Source organism: Protopterus annectens, chromosome 6.part0 (assembly GCF_019279795.1).
Source record: "Protopterus annectens isolate FY-2018-M chromosome 6.part0, PAN1.0, whole genome shotgun sequence".
NCBI classification, from domain to species: domain Eukaryota; kingdom Metazoa; phylum Chordata; order Ceratodontiformes; family Protopteridae; genus Protopterus; species Protopterus annectens.
Window position 1 is genome coordinate 1834144052 of NC_056737.1, and position 15368 is coordinate 1834159419.

Here is a 15368-nt window from a genome sequence, read left to right on the forward strand (position 1 = left end):
AGTTTTTAGGTATGATAGTGAAAAAGATGTTCCCATTAAATCTTACTTTTATTTTGAGTTAAAAGTTGATGGTTACAGAAAGCAAAGAAGGGGAATAAAGTATGTATCAGTTGCTAGTGTCAAACATCATAGGACACTAATGATGAAGTTAACCCATAGCCATGTGTTGGGAGGTCACCTGGGTAGAAAAACACTAAGGCGAGAGAATTAACAAGATTTTATTAGCCAAACATAATGAAAGACATAGACAAATTCTGTTCCTCTTGGCTGTAATGCCAGAAAACTATATTCCATCCTTGATTTCAATGTTCATTGATCCCATTGCCTATAACATAGGTGCCATTTGAATGTATTTCTGCGGACATTATGGTGTTTCTAGTAAATCTTTTGGTGTGTATCAGTGCATGCTATTAATAATGGACTGTGCTACCAAATCACTAGAAGCAGTGGCATTACAAAAACCTAATCCTGAGGCTGTTGCCAGAGAATTGGTGCAGTTATCTCTGAGGAGATGCTTACCGACCAAGTCTCTGTATTATGTCAAGATTGCTGTATCAGTTATGTCAGTGCTTTAAAGTTAAACAGCTAAAGACATCAGTCTACCATCCAGAGACTGCTGAATTACTAGAGAGGTTTAATAATAAGCTGAAAGCCATGCTAAGGAAAGTTGTTAATACAGATGGTAAGAATTGGGACCAGTTGTCACCTTACATACTGTTTGCTGAAAGAGAGGTGCCACAAGCTTTATCTGGGGTTACACCATATTACCTTTTGTACGGCAGACACCCTGGCAAATTCTTAACATTGTTAAGGAAACTTGGGAAGCAGAGAAAATTCAATTTAAAATGTGATAAAACACTGCATTAGTTTCCAATTAGAGTAAAGCTGGTTATGGCCAGACTAAGGGAGCATGTGCACAGAAGCCATGAAATGCAATGAGTGTATATAAAGAATTCAGAGTTTAGAGAATGTAACCCAGGAGATTGGGTATTAGTGTTTGCACTCTCCATGGAAAATGCATTTCTGAACAAGTGGCTTGGGCAATTTGTGGTGACTGGAAGAATAATTGCAGTGAACTGTAAAGTTAAACAGCCCGGAAAGAGAAAGATAGAACATAGTGATCATATTAATGTACTGAAGCCATGCAGAGGAACAGAAAATTCTACAGTGAATTTGCAGGCAGAAGTTCATAAAGAAGAGACCAGGGATTCTCGACCTTAAGCACAGCTATAGAAATCCTTGTCAAAAATACAAAAGCAGAAAGTAAGATAATTTATCTTAAGGAATAAAGGAATGTTTTCAAAAATGCTTGGGCAAACTAAGCTTGTAGAACATAATACACCAGGAAGGAAGGAAGGTTAGAGTGAGTCAGGCACCAGAGTCACAACAACAGTAAAAGAGCAAACTCAAAATGCACTCATACTAGGCATGGCAGAACATGACAAAGTGAATGTAGCAGTGTAATAGTGCGACTTCCTAAACTTAATGGAAATATTGCATTCTGTAATGACTTTAAAAAACTGGAGAGCATTTAAAAGTGCATTGACTATCCTTTACTCAGAACTGCAGAGTTGATGGAGAACTTGGGGGATGCTAGCTTCTTGACAACACTGAACATGAGTAAGAGATAATGGAAGATGCCACTTACCCCTTCTGTTAAAGCAAAAGGCAGCATTTGTAACTATTGATGGTCTGTTTTAGTATACAGTGTTATTATTTGTCATCCATGGAGCTCCAGCCACCATTCAGAAGCTGATGGATAAAATACTGAAGCCTCATTCCTGATATGCTGCTTGCTGTTTTTAAAATGAGCATACTTTGATGGGGTCATTCATCCAGAGGACTGGGACTATCACTGAATTCATAAGACAAACAGGCTTGACTGTAGATGCTAGAAAAAGTAAAATGGGTATAGTGGAAGTTGAGCAATACCAGTACCTTATAAGAAGTGGGGTGGTAAGAAGAAAAGCTCATGTCAGCATGCAGTGGTATCTTGTGATGGATAGAACATTTAATGAACTAAAAAGAATCCTACATTCTGAATCTGTGTTAGTGACTCCTGATTTTACTGATTTTACACATCAAGGTCAGGTTTGGGGACAGTTGTTTGCCCTGTATGTACAGGCACATCAGAGACAGGTTTGGGGATAATGGTTTTCCCTGTATACACAAGCGTATCAGAGACAGGTTTGGGGATAGTTTTACCTTATGGTATTCAATATTAGGAGGATCCTGTGTGCTATATGAACAGGAAGTTGAGTCGTGAATAAAGTAGATACCCATCTGTTGGGAGAGTGTCTAGCAATAAAGTGGGCCTTTAGTGCCCTGAAATACTGTTTATTAGGTAGAAACTTCAATTTAGTGAATGTACATACCCATGTTCAATAGGCGATTCGACAGAATGTTGACAATGCAAAGTTATCCCATTAGGCACTATTTCTGCAGCCCTTTGTATACACAGTAACCCTCAGCTGTGGCCTAAACAATTGAAGTGCTGATGGGTTGTCAAGATCATATAATGTGGATACAAGTACAAAATACCCCTGGTTTTGTGTTGATTGGGATATAGTTGCAACATGTTGGGCCTGGAAAAGGGGTATGCATCTTTAAAATGTGTATTGCAGTGTGTAATGTGGGAACACTGTCATGAACAAGTAGCGGCTAGGCAACACATTGCATTAGTTAGTTAACAAGGCACTAATTGTTAATTAAGGCTATATAAAAGGAAGTAGCTTGGAGAGCTGGTAACGCAGTCAGTTTCTCATTTTAAGAGTAGCAAGGAAGATGACCTTGGAGATGTGAAGATGCCAGCCTTGTTCTAGAAAGATGCAGAATTGTATCTGTTGAATTAGCTTTGGTGCAGAGTTGTAATTAAGGTCTGGTTGACATCTGCAGTCATGGACTTTAAAACAGCTTGCTGGTTGGAAAGTTCAATGAGCCTGAAGGGGTACTGATAAAATTGTATGTAATTCTGCAAAGCTAAGGTGTGCTGTTTTTCCATTCTGTTTGGATTTTTTGTTCCAGTTGGAGTAATAAACTTATTTTTTATATATATTTGTACATTCTTTGTCTCCATAGACTTACTAATTAGGTGTGTGTGTGTGTGTGTGTGTGTGTGTGTGTGTGTGTGTGTGTGTGTGTGTGTGTGTGTGTGTGTGTGTGTGTTTCTCTCTATATATACATATATATGGTTTCACTTTATAATCCTGAAATACTGAAATATCGAATTTCAGTATCTTGAGACCATAAAGCAGAATACTCTAAAACCCCAAAAGCGGGAAATTCAAAATCGCGACTTTTCACATACGCACTCCACCACACAAACAAGCACACATGCACCTTCCTTCCAAAACTAAAACAAACCAACAAAACACACACAAACACAACAAACTAAACACAGATACCTACCCTACATATAAACAGGGGAGCAAGCCCCCCTTTACCCACCACAGCCCCCCACACCCCCGCTACTTATATATAATAACTCCAAGGTTGCACTAAAACCACAAACACACAGAACCCACCACTACACGTTCTACACTCCCCTTGCACAAACACACATCACATGCGTACAAATACCACCACTCTAAACACTTACACACTCACAATCATACCTACCTACCCTAACCCACACATAAAAACTTCAAACACACTCACACTAAAATCCCTACCTAATACCCTTACAAAAACACCACTTACCTGAATCTCCAGCTATATCCACATACCATACCGCACATCACGAACACAGCAATCCCACATCATGTATGCACCACCACAACCGCGGATTCAACATTCCTGCATTCAGTGTTCTGCAGTTTCGACACTTTGGACTCGAGCAACTGAATTTCGATATTTCAGTTGTTCGAGATTTTAAAATGTAACTATATATATATATATATATATATATATATATATATATATATATATGTGTGTGTGTGTGTGTGGGTCTACTTCACTTCACAGAAATCCCACTTCACTGTCATTCATCTAAAGTTCAAATTACTGAAAATTCATTTCACTGATTTATTTCACTGAAGCAACAATTATTTATATATATATATATATATATATATATATATATATATATATATATATATATTATATTATATATATATATATATATATATATATATATATATATATATATATGTGTGTGTGTGTGTGTGTGTGTAGAGCAACATAGTGTGCTGGTCTTTGATAGAATGGTGCCTCAAAAGTAGTGTGAACAAATGTTGCTTTTATAAATTATGTAAATGTTGTGAACGCATGCCGTAAATAGAACTGTTGCTTTAAATAATTGTGTACTATAATGTATTTGGCAGAGAGGATTTCTGCATGGTTCAGTGAGTAGGTCTTTTGTAGACCAATTACATCATTAAGTGATGTGTATGAGAGAGGGCTAATACCCCTACAAATTCAGAGAAAGTTGGCTTCTCCTAGAGGTTGGATTTTGTGCCTGGGACAATGGTTCTGGATAATGTGCCACAGTAAAATGGTTCACTACTTATTATACCTGAGAAAAACTGGACATCTTCCTACAGAGAAGAAGAGAGCCTACCTGGTAGCTCTTATGTGCTGTGACATTAATATTTGCCTCATAAGGGAATTACTTGATTTTGTGTCCCTTTGTTTATGGGACTCTGGGAAAGCTCAAAAGTCCTGTATATGATTTTTGGTTATCTCAATAGTAGTTAATTTTCTTTAGTTCACTTGGTGGTCTGCACCATTGACTTTTGTTTCATTTTACCATAATGTGTGTGTGTGTGTGTGTGTGTGTGTGTGTGTGTGTGTGTGTGTGTGTGTGTGTGTGTGTGTGTGTGTGTATGTGTGTGTGTGTATGTGTGTGTGTACGTATGTGTAGGATGTGGATATAACAGGACAAATGAGATAGAATTCAAATATATGCAAACATGTATGGGTTTGTTTCGACCCACCGAAAGTACATTTTCTGAAACTGAAATAAGCAATCCCAGTTCCGCGAAAGTGCATTTCAATGACAAACGCACTTTCGTGAAACTCATTACAAAGAATACCAGCAACACCAAGTAGTTGTCATAGATCACGGTACGGTGAGGATAAGGGAAATATTCCCTTTTCCCCACTGTAGTGCGATCTTGCAGTTAGTAGATATACTGTAAGTAGCGGGGGTGTGGGGGTGCAGGGGGCTTGCCCCCCGCATAAATGGTTTTGTGTCATTTTGTGTGTGCCTTTTTTGTTGCTATTCAGTGTAGTAAGTTTTGCAGAACTGGGATCGCTTATTTCAGTTTCAGAGAAATGTACTTTCGATGGGTTGAAGTAGACCCATATATATATATATATATATATATATATATATATATATATATATATGTTTACTATCATTTATTCGAAGTGAAGTCGGCCAACGCCACTTCGTTCAAAAATAGGAATGGCAATGTCAAAAACTGATATTGTTGAAATACACATCTGCCCCTATCTCGACCCATGTTAAAACCTGTCCCTAGGTAGCAGTCGACATGTATTTCGGCAATTCCGGTGTTCGACATTGTGAATTTCACACAATCTTGGTTGACCATGTGAACAGCCGACCGAGTACATTTCGGGTATATGATAGCAAACCATATATATATAAAATATGTGTGTGTGTGTGTGTCTGTGTGCGTGCGTGTGTGTGCACCCGTCTTTTTTATTTATATATATATATATATATATATATATATATATATATATATATATGTGTGTGTGTGTGTGTGTGTATAAAGACTAAAAAAAAGAGAAACGGCTCTAGTTTAAATTGTCATGTTTAGATCTAAACATGGTAGAGAAAATCAAGGTAAGAACAACCTAATCACAAAATATTATGTGGACATGGAACATCAGCTGAATTTAAATCACTTTTAGAGGAAAATAGAAAGACATTTTTAATAAGCTCATAGAATGTGATTACTCCAGATTGCACTGGTTGTGCAGACAAAGTTTAAAGAGCCTGTTACAGTAATAAAACCAGTAATGTGATGTAGCACCAGAAGCTTGTTTATATATCAATGCGTTTATTCAGGGTGGCTGAGCTTAAAGCAAAACTTCACTACATGTATCAGTACTTTTATTTTTTGTAATGTAGCCACAAAACATCTAAAGCAGCAGTGTGTCTCTCTGTATATTCATATACATACTGCTAGTATCTTATTAAGAAACATGATATATGGGAATTTAACAAATAAACAAGAATTTGAAATATTGTGTTTTTATTTTGGTATTTTTAGTAGTTAGCCTGACTTAACGTGAGGACTTATATGTAGTAAACTGATTAACTGCTTGATCTCTTTTCATGCCTTCTTGGAACTGCAATGTATAAAACAGCCAAAAGGTAAGCAGTTTTATCTTCTTAATTGACTGTTTTTATTTATGTTTAATTAGTAGTTCAGCCAAACTATGCAGAACCATTCTGTGTTTATGTGATAAGAGTACAAAGTGCTAGTGTGAGTATATTTTATGCTGGTGATGTTACATTAAAGGGGGTTGTCAAGCAATGTGCATAATGTTAAGAAATCTTCCTAACTTTATATTTCATATGATTCTATTTATAAGTATAACTTTGACCGTCAAGAATAGATACCAGTGACTGTCATACCATTAACCCTTTGTGAGCATTTCTGCTGACATTTGAGGTAAAGGGCAGTCAACACAGAGGACTAAAGCTCTGAGCTGTTAATGAGCTGCTGTGAGTACTCAGGGTACAAGGACCGAGTCCTTCCACTTTCATTTGTTTACTGTCTGACACTAAACATGCTGCTTAACCAGATTGTGTTCCAGGGTCAACCCAAATGAACAGTTGTGTCCATTTGAGATTACCTGATCAACAAATAGGCAAAATAATGGGTAACTACAAGGTAGCAATGTGGCAGTGCAAATGGTTTCTTTGACTCTTTTGTTAACTGGGTCCATTATTTTTGTTTTCTCCATGTGTGATGTTCATGTGATACTAAATTACCAGTGCCTCACTACCCTGGACCGTTATTCTTTTAGCCATTGCTAGAGCAAATTTATGCAACAAGTCGCTGAGTGTGCAGCTGTGTCTAAGTAACCATTTTACCGTATAGATCGACTTTTGTCATGTTTATCATTTCACCATGTGGATCATGTGGATAGTGCTTTAACAGGTTGCTCATGTGTAGAACGTTTTCCTAAGATGAATCAAGTTCTCTTACCCAGTGCTGTACCATACATGGCAAAGCCTGTTCAGTGCACTCTCTTCTCTTTTGGACCAATTGTTTGCTTTCACGATGTTCTGTATTTTTTTCTATGATACAAGAAACTTTCACCTGAGCAATATGGGAACAGATATCTGTGGTAAGAAGAGGTCCATCTTTAGTATTCTTTAGGACTGATGCCACAAGCATTGGAATGTTCAGTAGATAGAACTTTCACTGGTTGCCAGACCCTGGAACAATTTTAGAGACTAGAGGCCAGGTTGGTCTAAAATCCCCACCCTGTTCTCTTTCTTGTGTTGCACAACAGCTACTTTAATGTTTTAGAGGAACTACTTTTACCTTGGCAGTGTTTCCCCTGTCTCTAATTCTAGCACCTGTCTCAGTCTTGGCAGCCTCTCTTTCAGTGGTGACTCCTCCAGTGTTCTTTGACTTGGAGTTTGATAACATCTGATGTTACATTTATCCAGCATCTCCTATACCTGTACTGATTTTTTTATGTTGGCATTCTTAGAGTCAGTGCTCATAGTGTCTAGTCCTCTGGTACTGTGGCTGATATCTGGATTTCTAATGCTGGTGCCTGCACTCTACTGTGTTCCCAATGCTCCACAGCCAGGGGTTATTTGTCAGGCAGCCCATTACAGTACCTTTTATTCTGTTTGAGACCCTGCTGTGCTATCACACCTCATTTGAAATTCCCTCAAACCACTCCTTTACAAGAACCCTGAACCCTCCCAGGTCCTCTAGTAATCAAATGAGAAAAGGGTCCTTCAGTTCTCAGAAAAAAAGTCTAAAAAAGGGCAGCAGCCAAGACCACACATATTAATCTGCTCTTGGACTCTCAATTGGAAGAATATGATAATGATGTGTGAGACATTTCCCCTGCTCTTCTGTTAGCAGCCCCACATTTAGGGAGTTTTTCAAGTTTCCCAAACAGAAAGTTTAAAGGGTCTGCCATACCTCTCAACTTCCTATAGCAAGAAATCTGGACAAAGCCATAAATAAAAGTGGGACAAAGGCCCAAAAATAGTGATAATTTTTAAATATTGCTGTTACAAACTTAGAAAGTTGATAGAACAGCAGGTTGTGTATTAGCATAAATTTTCTGAAGGGTATGAAGTCTGAAACTGAAATGTTGCCAGAAAACCACAATTTTATGAAAAACAGACCAAAGATATGAGGCACAAATCTGGACACTCTGCAAAAATCTGTACAGTTGAGAGGTATGTCTGCTACTTTTCCTTTCAAAATCTCTTGGGTAATTCTCCCTCTTGTGGACATTTTAAACAAAGCAACTGTGATATTATGGGAAGACCAGGACACAGTAGCTCTCCAAAATCAGATCCTGTACTTTCTGCTGCCACACTGTAGAACCCAGCTCATCCACTGTAAAAGAAGCCCATATTGATGGACTGATTTGGAAAGTGCTGTTCATATCCTCTAGCATACCCTGTGGGCTATTTAACCCACATGGTTTATTTACCAAGAGAGGTAGCAGTGTGTGGTAGGCAAGTTTCCGATACATTTAGGACCCAAAGAACTACTTCATGATGCTAGTCAAGTCCTTTGTCTGTGTGATTCATAATGGGGAGGAAGTAAGGTCAGATCAGCTGGTCCTGGTATTTCTAAGTGCCAGCAGTTCTGATTCCAGCTAACCCCATTTGTAGAGGACACCTCAGTGACCTTCTTTGATTTTCCTTTTGAAGGGCCTCTTCCATTTGAATTGGTCATCTTCCAGTACTTTAAAAATATAAAGAAGGATGGCCAGAACTTCATGTGAAATGCCATCCTTCACAGAATACCTTTGCTAAGACTCAGAGAAGTCACTGCTACATGTGGTTTCATCATAGTCCACAGTTGTAGGAGCAGACATTCCTCTCTGTCTTCCAGTAAGGTTTTAGACCCATGAAGTTAGGTTATTTGAGCTTGCCACAAGGCATTTATCATTCCCCAAGTGGGCCACAGCAGTGCTGTAGCCATGCCTGACTGCCCCAATCTGGAAACATTTTGGATCAATTTCCAAGAAGAAATGGAGGTTGCACAATACAATTTGTCTGCCCTCCCACGATTTTTTTGCTTCCCTTGCATGTTATCTACCCCCAAAGAAAGAAAAAAAAAAAACAAGGAAGGCTGTCTTAAGCTTCTCCAAAGAAAAAAAATTCAATCCCAGGGGTTCCACCAGAGCAGAATGTATTTTATTCCAGATTATTTTTGGTGCCTGAGAAGCCAAGGGATCATGGAGGTAGCCATATTACAAGTCAACGACTCACTGGTAGACAAGTCAGCAACACATAGCCATAAGTTAGTTATCAAGCCATACAGAGGTTGATATTAGCATTCTAGAGCTGTGAAACTCATTGGCTGCTGAAGATAGTAATGCTGGGTCTCTGTACACTGCCACTCACTGCCCCATGCCTTTTCTCCTACATACATCAGCTGTGGTGTCATACCTCTTACTTATGTAGCATGCTGTGCTGGTAGAACCATCTGTGTACCAGTGGTATTTGCTGTGTCTGTTGGTTAGTGTTGCACTGTCCTTATTTTACTTATTTGGTGTTTAACAGCTGTAACTTAACAGTTTTGAGACTTTTTCAGCATGTCTTCAAAGAGTTTTCATGTGTCTATTCCCCACAGTTCCAAAAACAAATGCCATCAGGCCCATTCTAGATCTTAGTAGCATAAATATCTTCATCCTAAAAATGACATTTCAAATGGTCATTCTACAGTCAATCTTTGTTAATTAGAAAGAGGATGGATGTGCTGTTTGACCCTCCAGGATAACTACCTCCACATCAGAATAGTTGGGGAATTAAGGATGTTTCTATATTTTTGGGTCACTAATAGTTCAGAGCTGCCCCTTTGGTTTCACCTCAGCCCTCAGAGCATTTAAGAAGGACATGTCAATTAGCCAAACAAAGACCACAGGAAACCAAGATTTTCCCTTACCATGATGATGTGACCCTTGCTACCCAAGAAGATCTGGTTTGCAAAGACATTGTGCTCTAATTCGTCTTAGTTAAACTTGTGATGTTTCAAGTATCGTTTGTCACATTCATAGGTTGCACCTTTGACACCATGGTATTTCAAGCCTTTTTGCTCTAGAATGTGATCTTTTGCCTGTAGTAGGTCGTTTTTTTCTATCCATGCAAAAGATGCTTGCCTCTAGGCTTTGGGCCTCATGGCAGCTTCCATTTTTGTCTCCTATGCAAGTTTTCACAAGTGTCAATTTTGATGTTGGTCTCAGATGTTTCTCCATCAAAGACTATTTGGCAGACATCTCTAATTTTTCAGTCTTGTCAAGGCTGTTCTTCCTTTGCTATCTTACTCTTTTTAAGACCTTTTTTTTTTTAAATAATTTCAAATTCTGGCCTTCAGTTTGAGAACCTCTCCCTCCATGGGACATTTATTTTATGCCTGATAAGCTTATTCTTTTGCTTTTTGAACTGTGCTGCCTCTGTCGATACGGAGTTTATGCTCTGGAAAACGTTTTTCCTAGTGCCGTTTACCTCAGTCATAATAATCTGTGAGTTGTAGCAGCTCTTTCATTCATGTCTTCTTTCTTAGACTTTCATAACAATAGGGCAGCACTTGGAACTAATATGCCTTGTATGCCCAAGGGTGCTACAGTGTGAAGTTTGAAGCAGTGAAGTAATGTACCTGCATTTTTTCATAAGTAGACCGACTGTGATGAGTACATCCTTTATTGGTTGGATGACAAGAGGCAATATAGATTGTATGTGGACATAACAATTTGTTTCCATAAACATTGCCTTTGTCAAAGCAATAATAACTAAAAACAGGTTAGCTCACCATTTCCAGGTATTTAGGCAATTGCACTGAATTCTGTAACATTTGCTATGGAAAACTCTTTGTGTAATCCCCAATGCACATTCCTTTAGAGCTATCCATACTTCCTCTGCCTTTTTCCAAAGTACTAGTGTAGATGACAACTCTGCAGCCATTATTTTGTCTTCTCTGAGCACTTTCATGACGCACTGTAAGTCAAACATTATTTTTATCTAGGTCTTCTTCCAGGGCTACTGCCATGTCTGATATGCTCCCATGTTGGTGGCCACCCAGAAGGATGAGCAAGGGGAACCTCGCCTAAAGGATATTGAAAGCGGATCTTTTCTTATCAGACATGAAAGTTATGTACCAACCATAATGACAAATATGTAAGCAGTTCCAGTTTGATTAACATAGCTTTCCTCCATGCCCCACTTTCAGTGTTTTTTGACGCTCTGTTTTTACTTCTCCTTTACTCCCTTTCTTTAATCCCTTTCACCCTTCCTTTACTCCCTTTCTCCCTTTCTTTAATCCCTTTCACCCTTCCTTTACTCCCTTTCTCCCTCCCGCAGCTCAGCACTGTATGTTGAAGAAACTGGAGACTTGAGAGATGTGTGATGCATGACAGGAAGTCGTGCGTGTCAAGCAACTTATCTACTGAGTTTGTCTTAAAAAGGTTATCAAACTGGACTTGAGCCAACAACGTTTATTTCTTTTAGTTGTTTCATGAGCTTGTCTCCTCCAGACAAAAGTCACAGTCTTTTCACTGATGCATATTTTTTCTAGAAACTCTCAAACATCTTGTGGCAATTTTGTACTCCCATGCTTTTCAGAGTGAGGTGTACAGGCTTCTAGTACTGTTAAAATCCCTCTCTGATAAAATTGTAACTTGATTCTTTGACCATCTGTCTTTCTCACCACAGCTGTGCTGTTTGTACTAGCTAAATATTTTTTTTATATTGAAGATGTTATAGGTTTCATTTAGATGAACAGCAGAGGACAGTGTTATCCCTGATATGGAGTGCTTTTTGAAATACAAAAAGGAAGGCATTAGTTACTGAGCTGATTGGAAATACGTGCTTGGCATTTACTGAGATCACCTCTGAACTGTGACACATATATTGAACATTATCGTATGCAACACGCATGGAAGGCAAAGTATTGAGCAAATTAAGTATTTGAGTTTGTATTGTGCAGCTTTTGATAACTGGGTAAAATCTGTGATTAAGAAGGCTTGTTTTTGTGGATGAGCCTTTTCTCTGAGACAAGAATCATATTATGATAAATCAGAAAAACAATATTGTTTCATAAAACATTCATGCACCATATCAATGCCATATAATGGAATTTGTGATTCATACATAACATAAAATCAAACTGTAAGTAATTACACATTTTCCAACCATGACATATTTGTACAAATCATACAACAGAGCTAGACTAAGGACAGTGTCAGTTCAACAAAAAATACTGCCTTCCAAACAAAGATAAAATTAAAACAAAATTGACACTTACTAATGATGGATTATATAGACTTCATGTTCATAGGTAAATAATAGGCTAGCTGCCCTTGTGAGCCATTTTAAGCCTAGCCAATTTCCCTTTTTGTACTCAAGTTAACTTATAGCATCTGGTTACAGACTGGCCTTATCCTCCCAGTGGTCGATTAATTATATATTACCCCTAATGAGAATAACTGGGATCACAGGATGAATTAGTTACTGTCCATTAGTAGTATGGGGGTAGTCCTGGGGTACATTTTCTGTTTCCCATCCATAGATCCAAGTTGCACGTGAATATGGACAGGGATGGACTTTGTTTTATGTGGATGGGAGCCTGTTCCAGACCAGCAGTATCCTCTATGAGATGTATCTCTTCCCTCCAAACCATTCTGTTGATGTTGCAGAAGAGATTTAGATCCCTAGACTGAGTATTTCTGATGCCATTTGACTTGCTGATTTGCAGTAAATCCATCAGTATTGGATATGAGGATGCCTTTTATGCCAGATACAGGTTACATCTTAGTGGTCTGTAGCATATCAAGTATAGTAATAGGGCTTTGAGTTGTTCGATGTAGGATATGTTGTTTCTGCCTTGTATCCTTTTAGTAAAGTATCTCTGTAGGCATTGCAGTTGTTGCTGTGTCTGGGCAGATGCATACTTGATGACTGATGAAGGCTGAATAAAGGAGGGCATTGACATCCCTAGATACTGTCCCTTTTTTATAAGCTGTACAAAATAGAAGGACTTCCTTATAACAATGGACACATGTTGGTCAAAATTTAGGTCACTATCCACATAAGCTCCCAAATCCTGAACAAATGAGTCAACTCTTAAGGGAGTATTGTTAATGTGGCAGATGTTCTTCATGTTTCACTGTTGCAGTCATTACATTTGGGTAATCTGCTGGCAGGTTGTCCTCAGTCGGCCTGATTAACAAAGTCTTGGGTCCTGCATCAGTTGCTGTCCCTTCTTCCATGACGTCAGGTCGTCAGGGGTCTAAAACATGCAGCCGACGCCATTACATCAGTCTTTCTTGCTGCGCGGTGCGAAGCAGAAGCAGTTCGCAAGTGCTGGTCGGCCGACTCCTGAAATTTTTATTTTCGAGTTTCAGAACCGAAGTCTTCAACCTAAAGTGAAGTACCCCATTGGGGAAACTTTTTCTTGCTCCTTACCGATGTCAGTAAAAGTTGATAATTGCATTACTTGTGGTAAGCAAATACCTCATAAGGATTTTCATTTGTACTGTATTCCTTGCCTAGGCCCTGACCACAACGTACCTTCCTGTCGGTTTACCAATGTCAGTGAAAGTTAATAATTGCATTACTTGTGGGAAGCAAATACCTCATAAGGATTTTCATTTGTACTGTATTCCTTGCCTAAGCCCTGACCACAATGTACCTTGCTGTCTGTTTTGTGGTAAATTTAATCAATGCACTATCAAACGTCGGTACATTTCTGCTTCTAAATATTTTGGTTCACGATTTAATTATCCAGAAATGTCGTTGGTTTACAATCCCACTACTGAAATACCTAAAAAACGCAAAGAAAAAGACAGAGACAGGCCATTGAGGTCCAAAACTGCTGACGACCCTTCTCCTAAGTCAGTTGCCAGTTCGCCGGTACTCAGTGAGGCGCTTTTCGCAGCCCCTGATACCCGCTACTTCTGATTCGCAGGCCTCTACCAAGACTCATTTGGGGTCCGGTATGCCACAAGATGCTTCAATTATGGAACCCGCAGATGTCTCTACCTTAGGTGGGTCCAGAGCCGCTGTGCAGGCACCGGCTTATGAGGGTGTTTTCAGGCCTACAGATTTGTATATTAGACCGACACCATCTTCAACACTAAGGCCAAAATCTAGACCTATGCCTAAAAAAAACAACACCTGGGCCACATGTGCAGGCACCAATGCCTAAAAAACAAATGATCAAAATGGCTGAAGATTTAATTACTCTGATCAGGGGTAGCCAACCCCCCCCCCCCCCCACTTCTAAAAGGCCTAGGCAAGACATTGACTATGAATCTTCTGAACAGGATTCTATTTCTTCTGACTCTTCTAATGAACAGGAATTGTCTATACCTACTTATGAGGACTCTGATGCAGAAGATTCCATTCCTTCTGCTTCTCCCCCTGAGGATTTTTCTTTTGGGGAAACTTTACATACCTTAAGGGAACATTTCCACTGGGAAAGTCAGGATTTCGCTGAATCTAAAAAGAGACTTAGGGATTTTCTTCTTCTTCCACAGCATAGGCCTTTGGCTATACCTCCTGTTCTAGACATTGCTGATAATGTTTTTTTCAGAATCTAGTATGGCTCCTGATTCTCTGCCTCCGGCTCCTTGTAAGCCAGACAGATACTACAGGGTTCCTGACTCCCACAAATTCCTTTTCAAAAATCCTATTGCAGATCCAAAAACCATTTCTCAGGGTCCCAAGGGCATTAAGGCTTTTACTGCCAAAAATCCTACCCCTTCTGATAGAGATTCCAGGGCACTGGATAGATGGGGTAAGAAGGTTTACACTTCTGCAACCTTGGCAATCAGGGCTTTAAACTGTCAATTTCATATGCTAAAATATCAACAGCATATCATGGGACTGCTTAAACAGAAAATGATGTAAATTTCTGACTGTGTGGAAAATAAAGATTTACAGGATTTATTGCATTCAGCTGAACAAGTTGGAAAACATACTTTGCAATGTGGTTTTGATTCTTTGGAGGCCTCTTGCAGGGCTGCTGTAACTGGGTCTGTGCTAAGAAGGCATGTTTGGCTCAAAGAGCAAAATCTGCCTGATCATGTTGCTCCTTTACAACAGGACCGTCTCTTTGGTAATAAGGCTGAAGAAGTTTTTAAAAAGATGGAAGATAAAGCTAAATCTATGCAAACTGTGAAAG

The 15368-nt window shown here is 39.0% G+C and overlaps 1 protein-coding gene across 2 annotated transcripts in view; it reads left to right on the forward strand.

The window, feature by feature from the left end:
- MFSD6 (major facilitator superfamily domain containing 6) overlaps positions 1 to 15368 on the forward strand; it is a 790692-nt gene that overhangs the window by 749781 nt on the left and 25543 nt on the right. The window contains exon 7 of one of the 2 annotated variants that reach the window (XM_044075186.1): positions 6340 to 6346. The exons of the other annotated variant lie outside the window; for it this stretch is intronic. Coding sequence (XP_043931121.1) covers positions 6340 to 6346 — 7 coding nt within the window. The remainder of the gene's footprint in view (positions 1 to 6339; positions 6347 to 15368) is intronic. 2 annotated transcript variants of the gene reach the window in all.